Source organism: Saccopteryx leptura, chromosome X (genome assembly GCF_036850995.1).
Source record: "Saccopteryx leptura isolate mSacLep1 chromosome X, mSacLep1_pri_phased_curated, whole genome shotgun sequence".
Classification (NCBI taxonomy): Eukaryota; Metazoa; Chordata; class Mammalia; order Chiroptera; family Emballonuridae; genus Saccopteryx; species Saccopteryx leptura.
This window is the reverse complement of record NC_089516.1, coordinates 52279160-52300807: the sequence shown is the minus strand read 5'-3', so window position 1 is coordinate 52300807 and position 21648 is coordinate 52279160. Positions and strand designations below refer to the sequence as shown.

Here is a 21648-nt window from a genome sequence, read left to right as displayed (position 1 = left end):
GCTGTTGGGATAACAGAGTGCCAGAGTTTTATTTTGAGGTCAGATTATTGTAGGATTTCTGGCAGGCACAGACCCAATCAGGTACTTTATTGAGCTGCTGAGTATGACTCTCCTAAGAGAATAGTCTCTGCTTCTTAAATGTATGGTGTATTAACTGAGTCTAACATTATTCACTTTGCTGTCTAGACTGTTAACCCATAATGTCTTCATTACTGATACTTTCCTGTAGTTTATTCAATTTTTATGTGACCCATGACATTCTGATGGATTTTTTAATTTTAAAACCTGAGCTTAGCATGCAAGCAGAATGACGGGCTGCATGTGGCTGGGCATTACCTGAGGCTCCACGTCCAGTATTGCAATTAGCCCCTGCTCATGGATTTTCCGGATGGTCTCCAGTTTTGTCCCATACATCGCATCCTCGTGGCTGCCATACTCCAAGTACTCATTATTAGAGATGTCTTGCATCATTTGGTCATGAGATACAAAGTAATAATTCTTTCCATTTTCTTCATCTTTCTTTGGAGGTCTGGTTGTGTCTGCAAAATCACATGTCAAGAGAGGTTTAAAAGGCTGGGCGCTTATGAGCTTAAGTTCCCAATGGACCGACTCAAACCCAATTTCTCCTTAACAGCTGTGGATTCTGTATATATACCTCATGCCCTGTTCCCACACCCAGTAGCTCTGTAGAACTCAATTGTAGAAGTCATATTTATCTGTGTGACATCAAAGTAGAGTAGCTGGTTAGTTGTTTGGTTTGGTGAATCTTTCAGTGTTTAGATAAGATCTATTTCATTTCTTCATGGATCAACATATAAGAAACACACAAAATGACCCAAGATTAACTTTTTTCTTTTTGACAGAGACAGAGAGAGTCAGAGAGAAGGACAGCTGGGGACAGAGAAAACAGGAAGGGAGAAAGATGAGAAGCATCAATTCTTCGTTGTGGCACCTTAGTTTTTCATTGACTGCTTTCTCATATGTGTCTTGATGGGGGTGGGGCTACAGCAGAGCCAGTGATCCCTTGCTCAAGCCAGTGACCTTGGGATAAAAACCAGTGACTTTTGGGGTCAAGCCTGTGACCATGGGGTCATGTCTATGATCTCACACTCAAGCCAGCGACCTTGTGCTCAAGCCAGCTACCTTGGGGTTTCGAATCTGGGTCCTCTGAATTCCAGTTAGACGCTCTATCCACTGTGCCACCGCGTGGTCAGGCCCAAGATTAACTTAATTCACTGTATGCCTAATGCAATTACTTGGAAGAAATAAAGAATTTAAAAAATGAAAAACTACATACGGTTATTTGAATTTAAAATAACTAAAATTACATAAATTAAAATTTTAGCTTCTCAGTCTCACTAGCCACATTTCCAGGGTTCAATAGCCACATGTAGCTAATGGTTATTGTCCTGGACGGTGCAGATACTGAACACTGTTATCAGAAGAGAAAGTTCTATTGGGTACTGTTCATCTACAGCATCTTGCAAAAGGGAAATGTTAGAATACAGCAAAAGGCATATCCTACTAAATACACAATGACCTTAGCCGGATATGGCCATAATAGTAAAGTACGACCTTAACCAGGACTTGACAAATTATGGCCTGTTGTCAGTTTCTATAAATAAAATTTTACTGGAACACAGCTGTGCCCATTTGTTTACATGTCTATGGCCAATTTATTTATTTTTTAAATTATTCATTTTAGAGAGAGAGGAAGAGGAGAGGGAGGGAGAGAGGGAGAAGGGAAGAGAGAGAGAGAGAGAGAGAGAGAGAGAGAGAGAGAGCAACCTGTTCCTGTATGTGTCACTGACTGCGGATCAAACTCGTAACCTTTTTGTTTGGGGACAACACTCCAACCATGCAACCAAGTCATCCGGCCAGGGCTGTCTATGGCTAATTTTATGCTACAGTGGTAGAGCTGAGTAGTTGAGACAGAGATCATATGGCCCTCAAAGCCTCAAATATTTACTATCTGACCCTTTACAAAAAAGGTTTACTGACCCCTGACCTAAGTGTAGTGGAAGTGGGATTCAAATAATTTAACAACTGGTTCTCTGCCCTAATGACCGTTTTAAGTATAAAAAACTATATACTGAAAGGTAGTTTATTATTTCATGCATTTAATACTTAAATAAGAACAATAAAAGAGGTACACAAAACTAGATTAAGTTATAAGGAAGAGTTCTAACATATTAATGAAAAAATATTAAATAATACCTGACAAAACACAATAAAACTGTTATTTAAGATATTTCCAGTGACAGCTTGTCACCCCCTGGTTGTTTGGCACTTTTTCTCTTTACGTTGTATTGTTTACTGAAGTAACAAACGCGAGGGATTTAAAATGTAGTATTTCATCAGTGGTATAATGAGTTTTATGAAATAAATAAATATTACAAGCATAGTTCCGTCAAATTTTTTCACCTATGGACGGAATGAATATTACCAAGGGCGTTTAGGATACGCTGTTGCGCAGATGAATGTTAAAAAAGAGTAAGGAATGTAAATGTGTGATTTCCGCATTGGGCGGCTGCCCAGGTGCCCACCTTAGAGAGAACCCTGGTTACAAGTGCCATTTTAACAACTGGTTTACTGAACTCAACAAAAAATTAGGTATTGGTTTTGCCAAACCAGTGCGAACCAGCAGAATCCCACCACTGTCTAAGTGAGTATATACTAAAATACCTGCCAGTAAATTCTAGGTCTGTGGGATACTAATAGGACCAGTATTCTGCAAAACACAGTTTAGGACATTTTTTCTAGGCAAGACAGAAACATTGGTTTTGATTTTCTTTCTCCTACCTCCTTTCTTCTCCTTCTCTCCCTCCTCTCTCTATTTTTTCTCTCCTTCTTCCCTTCTTTCCTTCCTTTCTCCCTTCCTGTTTTCTTTTCTTTCAATTTCCTTAATCCTTCTTGCTCTGTTCCTTCCTTGAGTGGCAAGACCCATAGGGAATTCCCCTTCTCCGGCTCCAAGTAAACTGTTGGATTGTCAAGTGTTTACGGATATCAGAATGTGGATGTTTTAAAAAAGAACCCTTCCTCCAGGCACATGAAAAGCTGAATAAGTGGTACATACTACATGGATGCTGTATTATCTTCAGTCATTTAGGTAGGTAAGCATATGATGTATACACATCTGGGGCCAAATATTTTTGAGAGCAGACATGACCAAAATCCGCAATGGTACACTTTAAAACCAAGCTAGTTAATTGGCCATTTCATAACATGGAATTTTAATTGTTATGTGACTAAGAAGAAGCTAAATATTGGCTAAACTTGCTATATTCATGATCTAGAAATAAGAATTAAAAGAACATTTGAAAGTTTTATTAGAAAACCCCAGTGATACCAGTTGAAATAATATTTGATGAATTTCTTTTTTGTGTGTGTGTAAATCAGTGTTCTGGGATGAGGGTCGTCTCCTGAAGCCTTATGGCTCTCTGGGGAGTAGTGAAAACTGTAAGCGGTGTTGACATGGCTTCAGGAAGGCACGGAAGTTAACATAGGGCAGAGACAATTGCACATTTTCCTCCTGCTGTTCTCAGAACTCATTCTCCTTTAGGTCTTCTCACTCTGAACAAAGTTCTAACTGCTAGAAAACTTTTGGGATTCGAATTTTAAACTTTGTAGTAATAATAATAATAAAATTATAGTGGTAAGGTGGCTACTACTTATCTAGTATCTGCTAAGTGCTTCACATGACCTCAAATCTTCTTCATATCTCTACAGTTATTTCACTGTATAGTTGAGGAAACAAAGAGGGGAAGAAGTTGAGGATAAGATATAAAAAATAAGGGGAATAAAATATTACAGATTTATAATAAACAACTGGTAGCACATTGACTGGGTTTTGAAAGTGATAAAGGTCAACAGTTTAGTTATTGAGTAAGAAGAAAACTATACTATCATTAAAACATATTTTTTTCTGAAGAATAAGTCATCTGGGTAATATTTATGACATACTTTTGGAAAAATTAGGTTACAAACAGAATGGATGAGCCCAATTTTGTTAAACACTAACAACAAACAAGCACACACACTCTTATCTCTGCACTAAGGGAAGCCTGGAAGGGTATAAAACAAAATATCTACAGCACTATCATTAGGGGAGTGGGGTTAGGATTATCAGCTAATTTTCTTCTTTGTTCTTTTTTTGATCTTCCAAACTTCTTATAGTGAAAAGTTATTACTAATATAATCAGAGAAGATATATTAACTATTAGCAGTTCTAGAAAAAATATACTTAAAAGAGAGACATTGCTTACGTGGAATAGGGTATGCAAACCGGTCTGGGTGCTTTGTGATGAGGGTGTTTTTTATGTGTCTTCTCCCAACACCATGTGCACCTATGCCATTTTTATAAAAAAGGAAGTTAATATTGACAAATGTTAATAACATTCACAAAATGCTTTGAAGATGTGAATAAAAGAGCCATGTGTTTCCACAATCAGACTTACCTAATAAAACTAGGGTTTTCCTTTTGAATGCTGGCAGTTTTACTACTTCTTCATATGTAACAAGATCTAATTGATCAAACACTAAAATGCAAAGATTTGGAAGAAAAGTAAATTCGCAGACACAGTATTTCATGTATGTAAATTATAATTTTACTGGCAAAACTAAAGTAACAATAAAATCATGTCTTAAAAAACATGAATCCAACTTATAATATATTTAAGTCATACAACCTTTTGGGAAAGAATTTCATTTTTAAGCCCATGAAAATGCACTTTTAGAAGCAGGGGCATCCAAAGATATGTTGAGCACATGCATAAAAGTCCAATTCTGAAAGATACTGCATCTCTTTTCATGCAGTATCCAACAAATCATATGAATTCATTCAAAACCACATGCTGTTCATATTTTTGCAATTCTAAGAAATCAGCAATAAAAAGGAAAAAGTCTGCAGACAGTGACCAACATGAATATAGCATGAATGCAACTAAAATTAACCAAGAAAGAGGCGAGCTAGATTATTTCTAGGGATGGATGTGGGATGTATGGACAGCTGGTCTTTAACTTCATGGTTCTTTCTTTCAACAGAGTTGCTGAAGGCAGCATGCTGGATTCTTTCAAAGCCAAGTACTGTAACTATGATTTCACAAGCTTTTGAAATGAGCATTTCACAAGTTTTATTGTAATCCAGCTATCCATTTGATGGAAAGTCTTCGGAATGTAAGTAGGGGAACACGCTTCCCTGGGCTGCAAACTTTGTCAGTCTGTGTACAGTGAATTAGGATGAACAGAATGGAAAGAAGCATGAAGCCGAGTCTGAGCTTGAAAACCTTTGCAAAAGGGAGTTCTCTAATCATTGCAGACTGAGAAGAAAGACTTGAAAGAAAAATTGTTTTTGGAAACCTGCCTCTCAATAAAGCTATTACAAAATTTTTCTGCAGAGGATAAACATTTCTGTTGAAGTTCAAGGTAGTCCAATTCTCACACACATTTGAAAATCTCAATCATGCATCTATATTTCCTGTAATATTTTTCTGCATGGTAATACCCAAATATTGTCAGGCACACTGAAATTACTTTTTTAAAGGATATGGAATATGGATTTTAGAGGGGTTGAAAGAAATGCAATAAAATTGATTCCCTGGTATAATAAAAGAATCTGGGGTGTTTTAGTCAATCATTAAGAAGTTACTCCCTGAAAAATATGGCAAAATGCTTCTGAGTATCAGTTCAGTCCTTTACATTTGTGATCTTCCCAGTAGCAAAGAACCTTAAAATGCAAAACAGGATACGCTAGAATGCAGTATATCAGAAACAAATAAATGAACAAAAGTATCATTCCCAAAATACTAAAAAAAGAAATACAATATGTTAAAATAAGGGTTAGTGCATGTTAATGGGTATTTATGCATTGGTTTTTTTTTGATAACTTGGTTCCATAAAGGTTGACTAAGTCTTTAAAGCATATTTTCTAACAACAGCTAAAAACCAAGAAATGCTTTCTGTGTTTAGACTGGCAGAATTATAAAATCAAAATGAACATGAGGTTCTCTGCATAGCAGAGCTACCTAGTCATGCTGTAGTGGTAATGGAGAGACCAGAGTTGCAAAAATAAATCAGGAGTGCTTACGACATTGCTTTTTCTATCTATTGCTCCCTGAGTGATATTTCCATCAAAACAATGTATGCTTATGAAAAAGGTGTACCAACAAGCTGATAGATTTTAGAATATAAAAATAATTAAACATATCACAAAAGATCAAGAGGATAACACCCACTTTCTAAATGGTATACACACTCATTTTTCTCTACAAAGCTCTAACTCCAATCCTATTGAAATAAGAGTTGTCATATTTAAAAAAACAAAACAAAACACCTAAGAATGAGTTAGATATTAACCATCAACACCCAAACAAATGAACAGATATGTTACACATCAATATCTTAACCATAAACAAATAGTATGAGGAGGTTACGCTGGTCTCAATAAAATCAACACATGGTCATAGGATTGAGAAACAATAACAAAGAATATTTTAAAATAAGACATACAGGAATATAAGGAGAACACTTAGACCGGACTTTTAAAGGTTTTAAGATGTTCACTGATAAAAGAAAAAAGGACTTAATGAAAAGAAACCATTAAAAACAAAGAGGCATAGTCACTCAACAGGTTACTTACATGCACAGAGGCCATTGGGAGTAAGACAGCATGAAAAATGTACAGGGGTCATTGAAATATGGCTTTTAATATATTAGTAAAATAAAAGTATAATATGCACAAAAGAAACTTTACCATGCAATATTCTAAACATGAGGCAAATAAATCAGAAACAAACCCATTTTATAAAAATTCAACAATATCCTTATATAAAAGCCAGTGGATTTTATATGCTAGTATATGCTTAGAAATTTTGTCTGGAAATAGTTACAAAAAAACCTTTTTCAGGGAGTATAAATGTGGAAGCCTTTTGGTTTGCATTTTGTACCTTCCTGTACTGTTTGTAATTTCTATTTACAAGTGCCTATTATATTGCTTAAAAAGAAAACTGCCCACAGGGCAGTGAGATTATGTCCCACTTTTTGTTGTCTTTAGAGTACTCTGTATTAAAGGAAAAAAAAGTTATAGCTTTTTAAAGTCAACAGTACTAATTTGTGACATTAAGCATAATTTAAACACACCTATGAATGGTACTGTAGAAGTCCTCTATGTTCATATATGGATGTATGTAAATAGGGTATTACAGGATATTTAAATACCTCTATTCAGGGCTCTAACATTGAAAAACTAAATTAATGACTATTTTTTCAAAGTTTACTTAGTAACTTGAAAATGTATTTGCTGTAAGCACTATACTCACCATAGTCAAATCTATTCCCAAGGCTTCAGAAATACTATCTGGCATAGTTGGCTCATACTAGCTTGATTTCCTGGTAAGCTACTCAATTTCCATGACCCTTTTAAGTATTTAGATAACCATTTTCCAGTTGAATCTTTTTAGTAAATAAGCCTTTAACATTGATTCCTTATTTCAGTTTTATTTTCTTAAGTGAGAGGAGGGAAGATAGTGAGACAGACTCTCGCATGTACTCCAACCGGGATTCACTCAGCAACCCTGTCTGGGGCTGATGCTTAAGTCAACTGAGCTATTTTTAGTACCTAAGGCTAATGCACTCCAACCGAGCTATCCCTAGTGCCTGGGGCCCACACTTGAACCAATCGAACCACTGGCTGTGGGAGGGAAAGAGAGAGAGAAGGGGGAGAGGAAGGGGGTGAGAAGCAGGTGGTCACTTCTTTTGTGTGCTCTGACTGAGAATCAAAACCCAGACATTCATATGCCAGGCCAACACTCTATCCACTGAGCCACTGGTCAGGGCCACCTTATCTCAGTCTTGTAAAGCTACCAGTACCTTCAAATATTGTACAAATCTTCAATTAGAAAAGACATTGTACACTGGTAACAGTGGGATGAGTGTACACTCAAATGCCTGCAGTGACCAGGCAGCTAATGTGCTGAAATGAGTTGGCCAGGTGCAGGAATGGATGGTGGGGATAACAGGTCCTAGAGAAAGAGTCTGGAGAATGAGTGTACAGTTCAAAATGGACATCAACAGCCTAGAGTCATTAACAAAGAAAATGGGCCTTGCGTTACCATAATCTCTGTTTTCAATGGAAGGCAGAAACCCGGCTTTTTATGTTAAATATCTGATTTTCAAATGTGATAACTATTACTTTAAACACCGTATGTGTATGGGGAAAACAAAACTTATTTATGGGTCATATTCAGCTAACAAACTGCCACTTTATAATGTGAGATGTAGGCAACACAGTTTGAAGATGATTCTGCTTTTAACTAGATGTGTGAAATTTCCTGGTGACAGAAATGAAATGAAAAATAATTAAACCTAGTATTATAATTTCCATCAGTTCTAGATATTGACAAAGTTCCCATCTTTATTTTTTACTAAAAATATAAAAAAACTGAAAAATGATCATAAGGTTTGAGTTTTGCCATCAATAGATGCTGAATTCTCAAATATTTGGAGCAGGAAACAAAACATATGGCCCTTATTTTAATTTACTGAGGACTATGAGAGGACCCCCACCACACTTTACTTTACAATAACTTCTGAAAACGCCACAAAAACCATCAGAAATAGTTTGATTTGTGACCCACAGCCCATTAAGCTAGTTCTTCATAGTAAAGAATATACTTCAAAGTTCTCAAATATCCACCTTACTGATGGAGGTTACCAGTATTTGTTTCTTTCTTTTAGAGCAATTCTTTATATAGGTAATGTTGCATATTAGGATGAACATTCATTATAGCTAAAAAAAGAGAGCTGATAAAATGTTTGACTTCCCGTTTTGACTTCATCTCTTATCAAGATAATCACTAAGCAAATGGATTTTCTGGACTTTATAATGAATAAAATGAAGGCTTTGGTTGGTGAAGGAGAAGGAACCGGAAGAGATGGTGACAGAAAGCCCTTGCCATGCAGCATATTTTAGAAAGTCCAGGAAAGAAGTTGGGTCTCCTCCTGACCGGAAACACTAATAGGAGACATCTCATGAGATTCTGACTAGACAATTACAAGTAATCCTAAACATAAGTTCTACAAAGAACCTTGAGTGGCTCTGCAAGGACGTTATAAGAAGCTCAGACCAGGGGTCCCCAAACTACGGCCCGCGGGCCACATGTGGCCCCCTGAGGCCATTTATCCAGCCCCTGCCGCACTTCCGGAAGGGGCACCTCTTTCATTGGTGGTCAGTGAGAGGAGCACATTGACCATCTCATTAGCCAAAAGCAGGCCCATAGTTCCCATTGAAATACTGGTCAGTTTCTTGATTTAAATTTACTTGTTTTTTATTTTAAATATTGTATTTGTTCCCGTTTTGTTTTTTTACTTTAAAATAAGATGTGTGCAGTGTGCATAGGGATTTGTTTATAGTTTTTTTTATAGTCAGGCCCTCCAACGGTCTGAGGGGCAGTGAACTGGCCCCCTGTGTAAAAAGTTTGGGGACCCCTGGCTCAGACTGTCTATCAAAAGGCATGAAAGTAGCGTCTCATTGGCAGTGACAAATACTGAGATGTAAGAGGAAACTGTAAGCATGGTAAGGAAGATGCTGAGGGCCAGAAGACCATTGCTTAGGAAAATGCTGAAGATAACAGAAAAGCGGTGGTGGTGGATCTCTCTGTTTCTTAGTTCTAAATCTACAAGAACTTAGGTCCATGGTTTTGGATAGAAAGTATAATGTCAAAAGAGAAAAAGCAATTCTATTCTATTCTGATGAGGCTCCTGTCTCCTTTATCAAGGGTGATGCCTGTCAAATTTGATAGGCAATGTTTACCAGAGCTAAAGCCTGAGATAAAGGACAGTGAATGAGTATCTGTCTTCATTAAATGATACCCATTTGTTAGGCCCAGTAATGAAAGAACCTGAGCTCCACTGAATTTTAGAATTAGAAAAGATATACTTGATTGACTAATGTGATTTGAGATTCTTTTGTTTTGAGGCCCACAGAAACCAAATGATCTTGGAAAGTTGCAGTTACTCAGGTGAGCTAACTCCTGGTCCTATCTCAGGTTGCTTATAAAGCTTACAGGCGTGTTTGCACAACCACTGAGCATCACCTATGATGAATCAGAACAGGAATCATGGAAGATCAGTGATGCCCCAGGGTGTCAAGGCACAGAAAGAGAGAGAAAGGCAAAATTCTTAAGCGAATGATGCATAAATTCTTTGCCAGAATTTAGAGTTCTAGTTTTTCAATCAGTTGGCTTTGTATTTTTCCTCAGAGCTGAACTAATACTGACAAATTGAATACCCCTGAATATTTGTTCTGTATTAGTATAACAGAAAGCTAATGACGAATGACAGACTCAATCAGCCATTTCTTTGCTTTTTGGGGTTTAAATTAATTTTGATGCCATCTGTCTATATCACTTAAAATCATTGTAAAAATTATAAGGATATGTATATATAGACTGTTGACACAGCTTGTGAGCCTCTTAGAAGTTGAAGTAAATAAAGGTGACTATGGAGCCTTGGCCAAAAAAACCACTGGCATTTTGTGTTAAGTAACTTTCTGCTGATACTATAGTGAGTTTCTTCAAATAGTACTACTTGAGCATTCACAATTAATAGTTGCTAAATTATGTTTACTCTGCTTTAAATATTTCTTCCCTTTTAAAAAACAAAAAAGCCATTAACAGACTATTGCTCAGTAGTGTTACATAATCAGAAATGACACAATTTATTGGCAATAAAATGTAGCCATTCAAATTTATTCCACATTCCACAGTACTTAAAAATGTTTACTTTTATTCTCTGAATAAGAAATGAACTATTCTGAGTTTCTAAATAATTTTTCCTAATGAATGCTAATAACATGTTATACTATTATACAGAGAGAAATGCATTTCTTATTTGTCAGAAACATTATACTGTCAAATTGGATATGAATGACTGTATTCACTTGATTTTTTCCCCCATATGTTTGATTTTTGGAGTTATTTCTGAAACCTTGGGAACTAATCTAATACCAGTGTTGGGACTTGCAATTCCTTAGAAAAAGTTCCTTATAAAAGGAGTCATATTAAGAATTTATAGAAAATAAGTAAAATCCACTTTGTACATCAGCATGCACTTGCTTTAACTTAAGTTACATCCTGTCAGTCTTCTGGGAATTCTGCTGCAATGACAGATCATGCTTTTTTGGTATTCATTTCAGATTTTGGCCTACAAGTGAGTGTTTTGCCTTAAGTGTACGCAAGCTTCCATACACACAAACATACCATAATGGGAAGGCCACAATAATGTTCTTGGTCTTTTAGGAGCCAAGGAAATATCGTGAGGAAAGAAGACTAGTCACAGAAACTGACTAAACCAAGTTAGTACCCAATGTAATTTGTGCTTCTTCAAACCAATCACTGAACCATTTGCAGCACAGTTCTCTGTTAAGAGTGCACCTCTGCCCTTTGAAAAGCATTTTAGCGCCAAGTCCAAGGGTCAGAGAGAAGCCAGGAGCAAGAGTATTTGCTCAAGGAGGCAAGAATCCTGGTAACTCAGCAAATTCTCAAGCTTTCATTTCCTAGAGGAGGACTTAACACACTGGGGTTCTTTTTGTTCCAGAGAATACTATTTCCAAATAGCATTTTCTTCCTATAAAGTGTAGCTCTGTAAAATACCTGGCAAATAACCAATATAACAATTGAAGGAAGGTATTTTTTTTTAACGTTTTTTGCAAGCTGATGAAGATCTCATATGGTGGAAAGAACTCTGAAGATTGAATTGAGATGTGACATCTATTACGGTCTTTGAGATGTGTAACCAGCCTCAGTAACAGTCGTACTTTTCCCTACCTGCATTGTGCTTTGCCAAATATTTGTCTTTGTACTGCTTCTTTTTCTTGCCAAACCAAGTACAGCTGGCCTGCTGCTCCTGTTTGGTCTTCTCCATGGCAATGCAAGCTACTCGCCTAGCATACAAAGGAAGAGAGAGAAAAAGAAACCTTTTGTATAATTTTATGTTGATAAAAGAGAAAAATTACTGATTTGAGGATTTTACATGAACCTGCATGAACATATTTTTCAAGTCATTCAGATAAAGCTTGTTCTTTGGCTTTCATGACAATTTCTTAGAAATGTTTTAAAAATACAACCTTAAAATGACATTGTGTTCCTTGAACATATATTAACTGAAAAAGTAAATAAGAAGTCTAAACATATGGACATATAGTGAAAAGAACATGGAATTTTGAGTTCATACAGTCTGGTTTGATTATCACTTATTAGCTTTTATTGATTTAGTGTTAGATGCTTTTCTGAGAAATTTACATGCATTAACTCATTTAATCTTTTTAAACACATGAAATTGCATCACCACTTTACAGATGAGCGGATCGAAGAACTGAAAGGTTAAATAATTTGTGTTATCGGATCATTTACAGCAAAATGGTGGGATCTTGATAATATTATACGAAGTGAAATAAGTAAATCAGAAAAAACCAGGAACTGCATTATTCCATACATAGGTGGGACATAAAAGTGAGACTAAGAGATATTGATAAGAGTGTGGTGGTTACGGGGAAGGGGGGAGAGGGAGAGGAAAAGGGGGAGGGGAAGGGGCACAAAGAAAACTAGATAGAAGGTGACAGAGGACAATCTGACTTTGGGTGATGGGTATGCAACATAATTGAATGACAAGATAACCTGGACATATTATCTTTGAATATATGTATCCTGACTTATCGATGTTGCCCCATTAAAAAAATAAAATTATTAAAAAAATAATTTGTGTCAAATCACACAGCTAATGAGTGGGAGAAGGAAGACAGTCTGGCACGAGAGCCCATGCTCTCAGCCAGTACGTTCTATTGGCAAGCTGATTAACCCCTTGGAGCCTTATGGATGGATTAAAGCAGAAACTGTTAACAATGTCCCTAGCACAGTGGCAGGCATCGTAGATGCTTAATAAATGGCACTATTACTACATGACTATTCTAGTCTAAGATAGAAAAAGAAGTGATACAATTAAATCCACAGAACTACAATCAGAAAATTATAATTTTGTTCTACATGACACCATCTGTAACATATGCACAAATGTTAAAAAGTTGCTCCCCAAGTAAATAATTTTGTGGTATTTCCATAGAAGGTTTTGCTTATTTTGTTTGTGGACCAACTAAGGGTCATTAAGCGAGCCACATATAAGGAGAATCCAAAATTACTATCAGGATGCCATAAAATGCTATTGAAAACAAGTTATTTTCCAATGTGGTTGTACTGATTTACATTCCCACCAGCAGTTCCTATTGTTCTACTTTCTTGATAACACTTGGTATTATCACTCTTTAATTTTAGCCACCATGGTAGGCAAGTAATGTAATAACAGTGTGTTTTGAATGTGCACTTCACTGATTATTAATGAGACTGAGCACTGTTTTATGTTTATTAGCTATTGGCTTTCCTCTTTTGTATAGTGCCTGTTCAAGTCTTTTTTTTTTTTTTTTTTTTATAATTTTTTTTTTAAAGACTTTATTCAATTTTCAGAGAGGAGAGAGAGGGAAAGAGGGAGGGAGAGAGAGAGAAGAGGGAAGAGCAGGAAGCATCCACTCCCATATGTGCCTTGACCAGGTAAGCCTGGGGTTTTGAACCGGTGACCTCAGTGTTCCAAATCTATGCTTTATCCCACTGCGCCACCACAGGTCAGGCTGTTCAAGTCTTTTAACTATTTTTCTATCCAATTGTCTGCTTTTTTTGATTTGCAGAAATTCTTTAAATGGCCTGGATATCACATCTTTGGTAGTCATACATGTTGCAGATATCTTCTTCCAATTTGTGGTTTGTCTTTTTACTGTTTTTATGGTACCTTTGATGAATATTACTTATTAGTTTTAATTTAGTCAAATTTAGCTATCTTTTCCTTTATGGGAGTATTTTTGATATCCTGTTTAAGAAATCTTCCTTTGTCCCTGAAGATATATTCCAATATTACCTTTTCAAGGGTTTATAGTTTTGTTTTTCACATTTTGATTTTTAATATACTGGAAATAATTTTTGCATATGGTGTAAAGTTAGGGATTGATTGTCTTTTTTGCCTCTCCCCCTCCATGAATACCCAATTATCTCAGCATGATTTATGGAAAAGTCTATACATTCCTCACTAGTGACTATTTATATATAGGAGTATTTGGGGGTTTTCTTCAATTGGTCTATTTGAGCATTTATATTACCATATATTATTAACTTAATTACTACAGCTTTATGTTTTGGTATCAGGTGGAGTAAGACCACTCTCCTTGTTCTTCTAGAACAGCAGTTCTCAACCTGTGGGTCGCGACCCCGGTGGGGGTCGAACGACCAAAACACAGGGGTTGCCTAAAGCCATCGAAAAATACATATTTATCGTACAATACATTTTTAAATAAAATATGTATTTCCAATGGCTTTAGGCGACCCCTGTGTTTTGGTCGTTCGACCCCGCCGGGGTCACAACCCACAGGTTGAGAACCGCTGTTCTAGAAGAACATCTTGACTGTTCCTGATACTGTGAATTTCCATGAAAACCTTAATATTAGCCTATCAATTTCAAAATAGTTAAGATTTGGTTGGGATTACACTGAATTTATGGTTCAATCTGGGAGAAATAGACATCTTTACAATATTGAGTCTTCCAGTCCAATAATGCAGTATGTCTCTCTGCTTACTTAGGTGTTTTTAATATCTCAAAAAATGTTATAATTTATCCTATAAATGTCTTGAACATCTTTGATTTGTAACTAGTTTGTTCATTTAAAATAAGGGTTTATAAATGGTATTTAAAACTTTTTTTTTTTGTATTTTTCTGAAGTTGGAAACAGGGAGGCAGTCAAACAGACTCCCGCATGCACCCGACCGGGATCCACCTGGCATGCCCACCAGGGGGCGATGCTTTGCCCATCTGGGGCGTTGCTCTGTTGCGACCAGAGCCATTCTAGCACCTGAGGCAGAGGCCATAGAGCCATCCTCAGCGCCCGGGCCAACTTTGCTCCAATGGAGCCTTGGCTGCGGGAGGGGAAGAGAGAGAGAGAGAGAGAGGAAGGAGAGGGGGAGGGGTGGAGAAGCAGATGGGCACTTCTCCTGTGTGCCCTGGCTGGGAATCGAACCTAGGACTCTTGCACGCCAGGCCGATGCTATACCACTCAGCCAACTGGCCAGGGCCCACCCATATATTTTGAAACAAATATAGGTTATAGGTTCCTTCTCCTTCCCTCTCTTCTTTTTCTTCTTGCAGTTTGTGTGTTGCAGTATCTGGTTGTTTGTTTTGTAGTTTACAAGTCCAGATTTTTTTTATTTCATCTTTGTGGTATCGTCATCAAGTCCCTCTGTTTTCTGCATTTCCTGATGTTGGAGTCCTGATAAAATTTAAGTTCTGTAATTTTTTTGCAAGAATACTTTATAGTATTATGGTTTTGCAGGTGGTGTTAATATATGGTATGCTACAAATGTTTTTCTGTTTATTACTGGTAAATAAGACTATAATTGATTTTTATTTTTTGTGACAGAGACATAGAATCAGAGAGAGGGACAGATAGGGACAGATAGGAAGGGAGAGAGATGAGAAGCATCAATTCTTCGTTGTGGCGCCTTAGTTGTTCATTGATTGCTTTTTCATATGTGCCTTGACCGGGGGGCTATAGTAGACCAAGTGACTCCTTGCTCAAACCAGCGACTTGGGCTCAAGCTGGAGAGCCTTGCTCAAACCAGATGGGCCCGTGCTCAAGCCAGCGACCTCGGGGTCTCGAACCTGGGTCCTCCGCATTCCAGTCCGACACTCTATCCACTGTGCCACAGCATGGTCAGGCTATAATTGATTTTTATATATTGATTTTATATCCGCCATTTTGTTAAACTCTAATATTAAGGTTAATTGTTTATAGAGTCCTTTGAATTTCTATACACAAAATCATATTACCTGCATTATTTTTTTCCTTTCCAATAATGTTTGCTGTAGGTTTATTGTGGATGCTCTCAATCAGGTTAAGAAAGTTCCCTTCAATTCATAGTTTGTGGGAGTTTTAATACTGAGTGGGTGTTGAATTTTATCAAATGCTTTTTTCCCAGAATCTATTGTTATAATCAGGAATATTTTCTTCTTCAGTCCATTAATACAGAGGGCTGGGTTGACTGGTTTTCAAATGTTGAACCAGCCATGCATTTCCAGTACAAACTCCATTGGGTCAAAATGTATTATCCTTTTTATATATTGCTGGATTCAATTTGATAATATTTTGCTGAGAATTTTTACATATATGCTCATGAGGTATACTGGTCTGTAGTTTTCTTTTCTTGAATTACCTTTATTGAATTTCAGTATCAGAGAATGCTGGCATCATAAGAGTTGGGAAGTGTTCTCTTCTGTTTTCTTGAAGAGAACATCCTCTATGTCTCTTATGTTCTTTTGTTCATTGAGGGTTTTATATTTATTTATTTCTTTATTTTAGGTTAGGAGAAAGGCATTTATTGGGAAATACTGGGAACTCTCAGCATCAGCATCAAAGTCAATCTCCACATATTATGTAAGTGGGATACAGAGGCTGGGGAAGCCTTGCTTTGGGGATTCTTCCAGGACAAGCTGATAAGTGGTATTAGTCATGACTGCAGCTTCTGTAAGGCACAGAATCCTTGGAAACTTAAACAGAACTGAGGAATTTTTTTTTTTTTTGTATTTTTCTGAAGCTGGAAACGGGGAGAGACAGTCAGACAGACTCCCGCATGCGCCCGACCAGGATCCACCCGGCACGACGCTCTGCCCACCAGGGGGCGTCGCTCTGCCGAGACCAGAGCCACTCTAGCGCCTGGGGCAGAGGCCAAGGAGCCATCCCCAGTGCCCAGGCCATCTTTGCTCCAATGGAGCCTTGGCTGCGGGAGGGGAAGAGAGAGACAGAGAGGAAGGAGGTGGGGTGGAGAAGCAAATGGGCGCTTCTCCTATGTGCCCTGGCCGGGAATCGAACCCCGGTCCCCCGCACGCCAGGCCGACGCTCTACCGCTGAGCCAACCGGCCAGGGCAGAACTGAGGAATTTTTGATAGCTTAAAAGAGACAAAATCCTGACCTTGTGAAGTTTGTTATAGTGTATAGAGTATCTTAATAATAAATGTTTTTAAGTTTAAAAAATAAAAGCAAAAAGTTTCCAGTAAAAATTTGTGGTGTGGCCATAAAAATATGTGGTGTAGTGATAGAGGAATAAAACAGATTTTTAGCAGTCACTCAGGAGATGAATGTTAGTTCTTTTAGCTCAGTAAGTGGAGGGAAACTATGTTAAGATATAGGTCAACCCAGAGGGAAATTTCAAACAAGTTTAACATGTTATTGCTGAGGCAAGAGGAGGGATGATAGATTCAGGGACTCATATCAAAGGAATAGAATGATGAGCCTTGTCAAGCAAGATGAAATTTAACGAGGATAAATAAGGTAAGCATTTGGGTTCAAAAATTGATTTCTCACCTATAGGATGTACAATATGTCAGTTGGTAGCAACATATTTGAACAAAGTTTCAGGGTCTGGCTGATAGTATTGTTTCAGCTCTTCCTCGTTAATACTGCATACCAAACAACATTCTAGAGACCAGTTCCATTTTACAAGAGACTCTGCTCTTTCCCCTCAGCTGGGATTGCCTTCCTGTACCTATAAAGTCTCATTCAGGTCTCAAGGCACATATTGCCCAGTGGGCTGTTTCTTCATCATCCCAGTTAGAATCCCTTTCTCCCTCTACAATTTTTGCAACTTTAAGTTGCAAAGTTTTTCTGCAAAGAACTGAATATATTTAAAGTGTACAATATCATCATTTTGACACATCCCTAAAACCATCACTACAATGAAAATACACACTTTGATCACCCTAGGAATTTCCTTATGCCCATCTGCAATCCCTCTCTTTCTCCTCTTGGAACCCCAGGTAACTACTGTCATTATAGTTTAGATTCGTTTTACATTTCCTGCAATTTTATATAAATGGAATCATATAGTTCATTTTTTCCCCCTGGAAACTCAGCATAATAATTTTGAGTTTCATCCATATTGTTTTGTGTATCAATAGTCCATTTCTTTTAATAGCTTAATAGCATCCCACTGTATGGATAGGCCATCATTTGTTTATCCATTTACCTGTTGATGAAAACTTTAGAAAAATTTAAGCCATTCTAACAGGTGTGTGGCCACTGAGTTTTGTCACCGCATTTTTTCCCTCATAAGTTTCTTCCAGTTATTTTTCAATTCTGCTATACCATTAAAAAATTTCCTGTTCTCTGAACATAGTTTTCAAGCTTATTGTTGATTTTTTAAAACCTGCTAAAAAGCACAGATGTTTAAAAATCTTTGTCTCCTAATTCCAATATATGAAGTGAGTTTGGGTTTGTTTCTACTGTCACTTCAGTTGGGTCTCTCTGTTAGGTTTTACTTGTTTCCTTGTGTGCCTGGTTATTCTGACTTTCTAGTCACTACCCTTGAAAAAGTTTGTGAAGGGTTAAAAGGAGCTGTAAGATGAGGCCTAAGATAAGTGTTCTTATGAGACTATCTTTATGTTTCTGACAGATATTTGGAATTATTAGTAAATGGTAAACCTCAAATCAAGTGCATGGCTGGAGTTTCCCTGGTGTCCCAGGCTACTGTGTCCCTGGGTATAAATCCACTCAAGGTGAACCCATGGCCACAATTTTTGTTTTCTTCTTACTCCTTTTTTTGCTTTGCTTGGCAACAAAGCAGCCTTCTCTATGCTCCTCTGGTGTTGAAGGGCAGTAAGAGCATGCTTACCTGCTTGTTCTTACCCTGAGGCATAGCCTTTCATAGTCCTAATATTGTGGAAATAGTCTCCTAACAGATTTCCCTGCCTGTATGGGCCTTGGGTCTTAACCTTGGTCCTCTGGCAGAGAAATTTTAGTAATAGAAATGGCAAAACATCCCTGGCCATGTTGTTCAGTGGGTAGAGCATTGTCCCGGCACACTGAGGTCATGGATTTGAGAAGCAACCAATGAGTGCACAACTACATAAATGGAACTAAGTGGAATAATGAGTTGATGCTTTTCTCTCTCTCCCTTAATCAAGTCAATGAGAAAAAAAAACAGAAATGGCAAAATGGGCCAATTTGGTATTTTACTTTTTATTGCTCTGATTAATGGCTTTCATAGAAAAACTGGTCGCTGAGTTCTCCAATGCCTTTTCAGCTACTCAAGTGTTTTTAGGGTAATTTTCAAAAGCACATTTTCTGCAGCACTTTTCATTTTATTCAGCAGAATTAAGTAAAATAACCTAGTTTATCATTATAGGAAACAGGAGGCAAATTTGCTTTTTCCACTGCTGTTTCTCAGGATTTCTCCAGTGGATTTGAAGTTCTAGGTATTGGTGAAACATGATTTATACAAATGATCTGACTGGGCAGAAGAGGTCAGGAATCTACTTAATTATTTTCAGTAAATGCTCATGATATATGGTACCATTCAAGGATACATTTTCTAAAACACAAATATCAGTAATAATATAACATCATCATCATCAAAATGACTCCTCCTGTTAATGCTTAAACCTGTGACACACGTGTCAGCAATGACACGTGTAGCCATTTTCGATGACACGTGGCCGCATATCAGAGAAGTATGGGGTCACATGCAGAGGAGGATGTTTCATCCTCGGCTCCTGCACGGCCAGGTGCAGTAGCCAAGGATAAAACATTTGCTGTAGTGTAGACACTCCGTGCCGGAGGTCTGTAGGCCAAAACAACAGAACTCTGGCACAGAGCGTCTAGTTCTGGGACTTCCGGTTAGGCCCTTAGGGGATCTTTGACCTCACTTCCGGCCGGTGGAGCAGGGAGCAGCGGAATGCCGCGGGGGACGCATCTCTGGGGGCCCTGTGATCGCCATTACCAGCAACCACATAACCACAGCAACCATCATCCAATCTATTGTTCTGGGGTGTCATGGATTTCTAACTGACCATCATTATTGAGATAAGTGAGGGGGAGGCTGGGAGAGGTGAAGGCCTGTGCTATGGGTGCCATTTCCTGCCATTAGAAATAGCAGCAGCCATCTTAATTTACATAAGATACAACTTGCAGAATTTCAAGACAGCATCTGGGCTCAGGTGTTTGTCAACTTGAGGTCAAAGTTTGAGAATCTGAAAAGATGCTGCTTGGAGAATCAAGAGGAGTGCCACTACAAACAGGAAATTTGGAGTGCCTGGAACCGATTACCAGACACTTTTAGCACCCTGAAAAATATAGCAATGGCTTTACTCACAATTTTTCCCTCTACGTACTTTTGTGAGACCTTATTCTCAGCGTTAAATAATATCAAAACCAAAAAAAGAAACAGATTGACAGATGAATTTAGTAGCGCTTGCTTGGGCTTGAAGTGTACAAAATACCAACCTTCAATTGAAGATTTAGCCAATGAAATTCAGCAACAAAAAAGTCACTAATAGGCCCTGGCCAGTTGGCTCAGCGGTAGAGTGTCGGCTGGCGTGTGGGGGACCCGGGTTCGATTCCTGGCCAGGGCACATAGGAGAAGCGCCCATTTGCTTCTCCACCCTGCCCTCCTTCCTCTCTGTCTCTCTCTTCCCCTCCCGCAGCCAAGGCTCCATTGGAGCAAAAGATGGCCCAGGCTCTGGGGATGGCTCTTTGGCCTCTGCCCCAGGCGCTAGAGTGGCTGTGGTCGTGGCAAGAGCGACCCCCTGGAGGGGCAGAGCATTGCCCCCTGGTGGGCAGAGCATCGCCCCTGGTGGGCGTGCCGGGTGGATCCCGGTCGGGCGCATGTGGGAGTCTGTCTGACTGTCTCTCCCTGTTTCCAGCTTCAGAAAAAAAAAAAAAAGTCACTAATAGTCAGGTTAAAGAATTCCCCCTCCCCCTCACTTATCTTAGTTCACGGCACCCCACACAAGTTAAATAATATCAAAACCAACAAAAGAAACCGACTGACAGATGAACAAAGAAGTCACTAAGCAGGTAAGTTAAATAATTAGTTTTCGGTTTATTAAATACAGTTATATATTACAATTATACATTTTTGCTATTTAAACTATAAATATCACGAAATTATGGTTTTTTTCTCGAAGTGACACACCACCTGAGTTATGCTCGGTTTTCTGGCGAATTTTGACACACCAAGCCCATCACTGGCTTAAACTGTTCCTTGACTATTAGACTGAAAGACAATGCCAAGTAGAAGGCTGCTACTTCCTCTACCTGAGTCTACAAATCCCCGTGTAAAATGATGACACCTCAAGTTCTTATCAGCTCTAATATTCTAAATTTAAGAATATTTTTGGGGCCCTGGCCAGTTGGCTCAGTGGTAGAGTGTCCGCTTGGTGTGCAGGAGTCCTGGGTTTGATTCCTGGCCAGGGCACACAGGAGAAGTGCCCATCTGCTTCTCCACCCCTCCCCCTCTCCTTCCTCTCTGTCTCTCTTCCCCTCCCGCAGCCAAGGCTCCCTTGGAGCAAAGTTGGCCCAGGCGCTGGGGATGGCTCTGTGGCCTCTGCCTCAGGTGCTGGAATGTCTCTGGTTGCATCAAAGCAACATCCCAGATGGGCAGAGCATCGCCTCCTGGTAGGCATGCCGGGTGGATCCCAGTTGGGCACATGCAGGAGTCTATCTGACTGCCTCCCCGTTTCCAACTTCAGAAAAATACAAAAAAAAAAAAAAAAAAAAAAAAAAAAAGA

The 21648-nt window shown here is 38.3% G+C and overlaps 1 protein-coding gene across 10 annotated transcripts in view; it reads right to left on the bottom strand.

Annotated features, from left to right (window-relative positions):
• CASK (calcium/calmodulin dependent serine protein kinase) overlaps nucleotides 1-21648 on the bottom strand; it is a 516731-nt gene that overhangs the window by 22646 nt on the left and 472437 nt on the right. For 6 of the 10 annotated variants that reach the window (XM_066357576.1, XM_066357579.1, XM_066357581.1 and 3 more), the window contains 4 exons: nucleotides 11823-11938; nucleotides 4458-4538; nucleotides 4266-4346; nucleotides 337-539 (listed from right to left, as the gene is read on the bottom strand). In XM_066357576.1, the coding sequence (XP_066213673.1) occupies nucleotides 337-539; nucleotides 4266-4346; nucleotides 4458-4538; nucleotides 11823-11938 (481 nt within the window). The remainder of the gene's footprint in view (nucleotides 1-336; nucleotides 540-4265; nucleotides 4347-4457; nucleotides 4539-11822; nucleotides 11939-21648) is intronic. The other 4 variants (XM_066357577.1, XM_066357582.1, XM_066357580.1 and 1 more) reach the window with 1 other exon arrangement.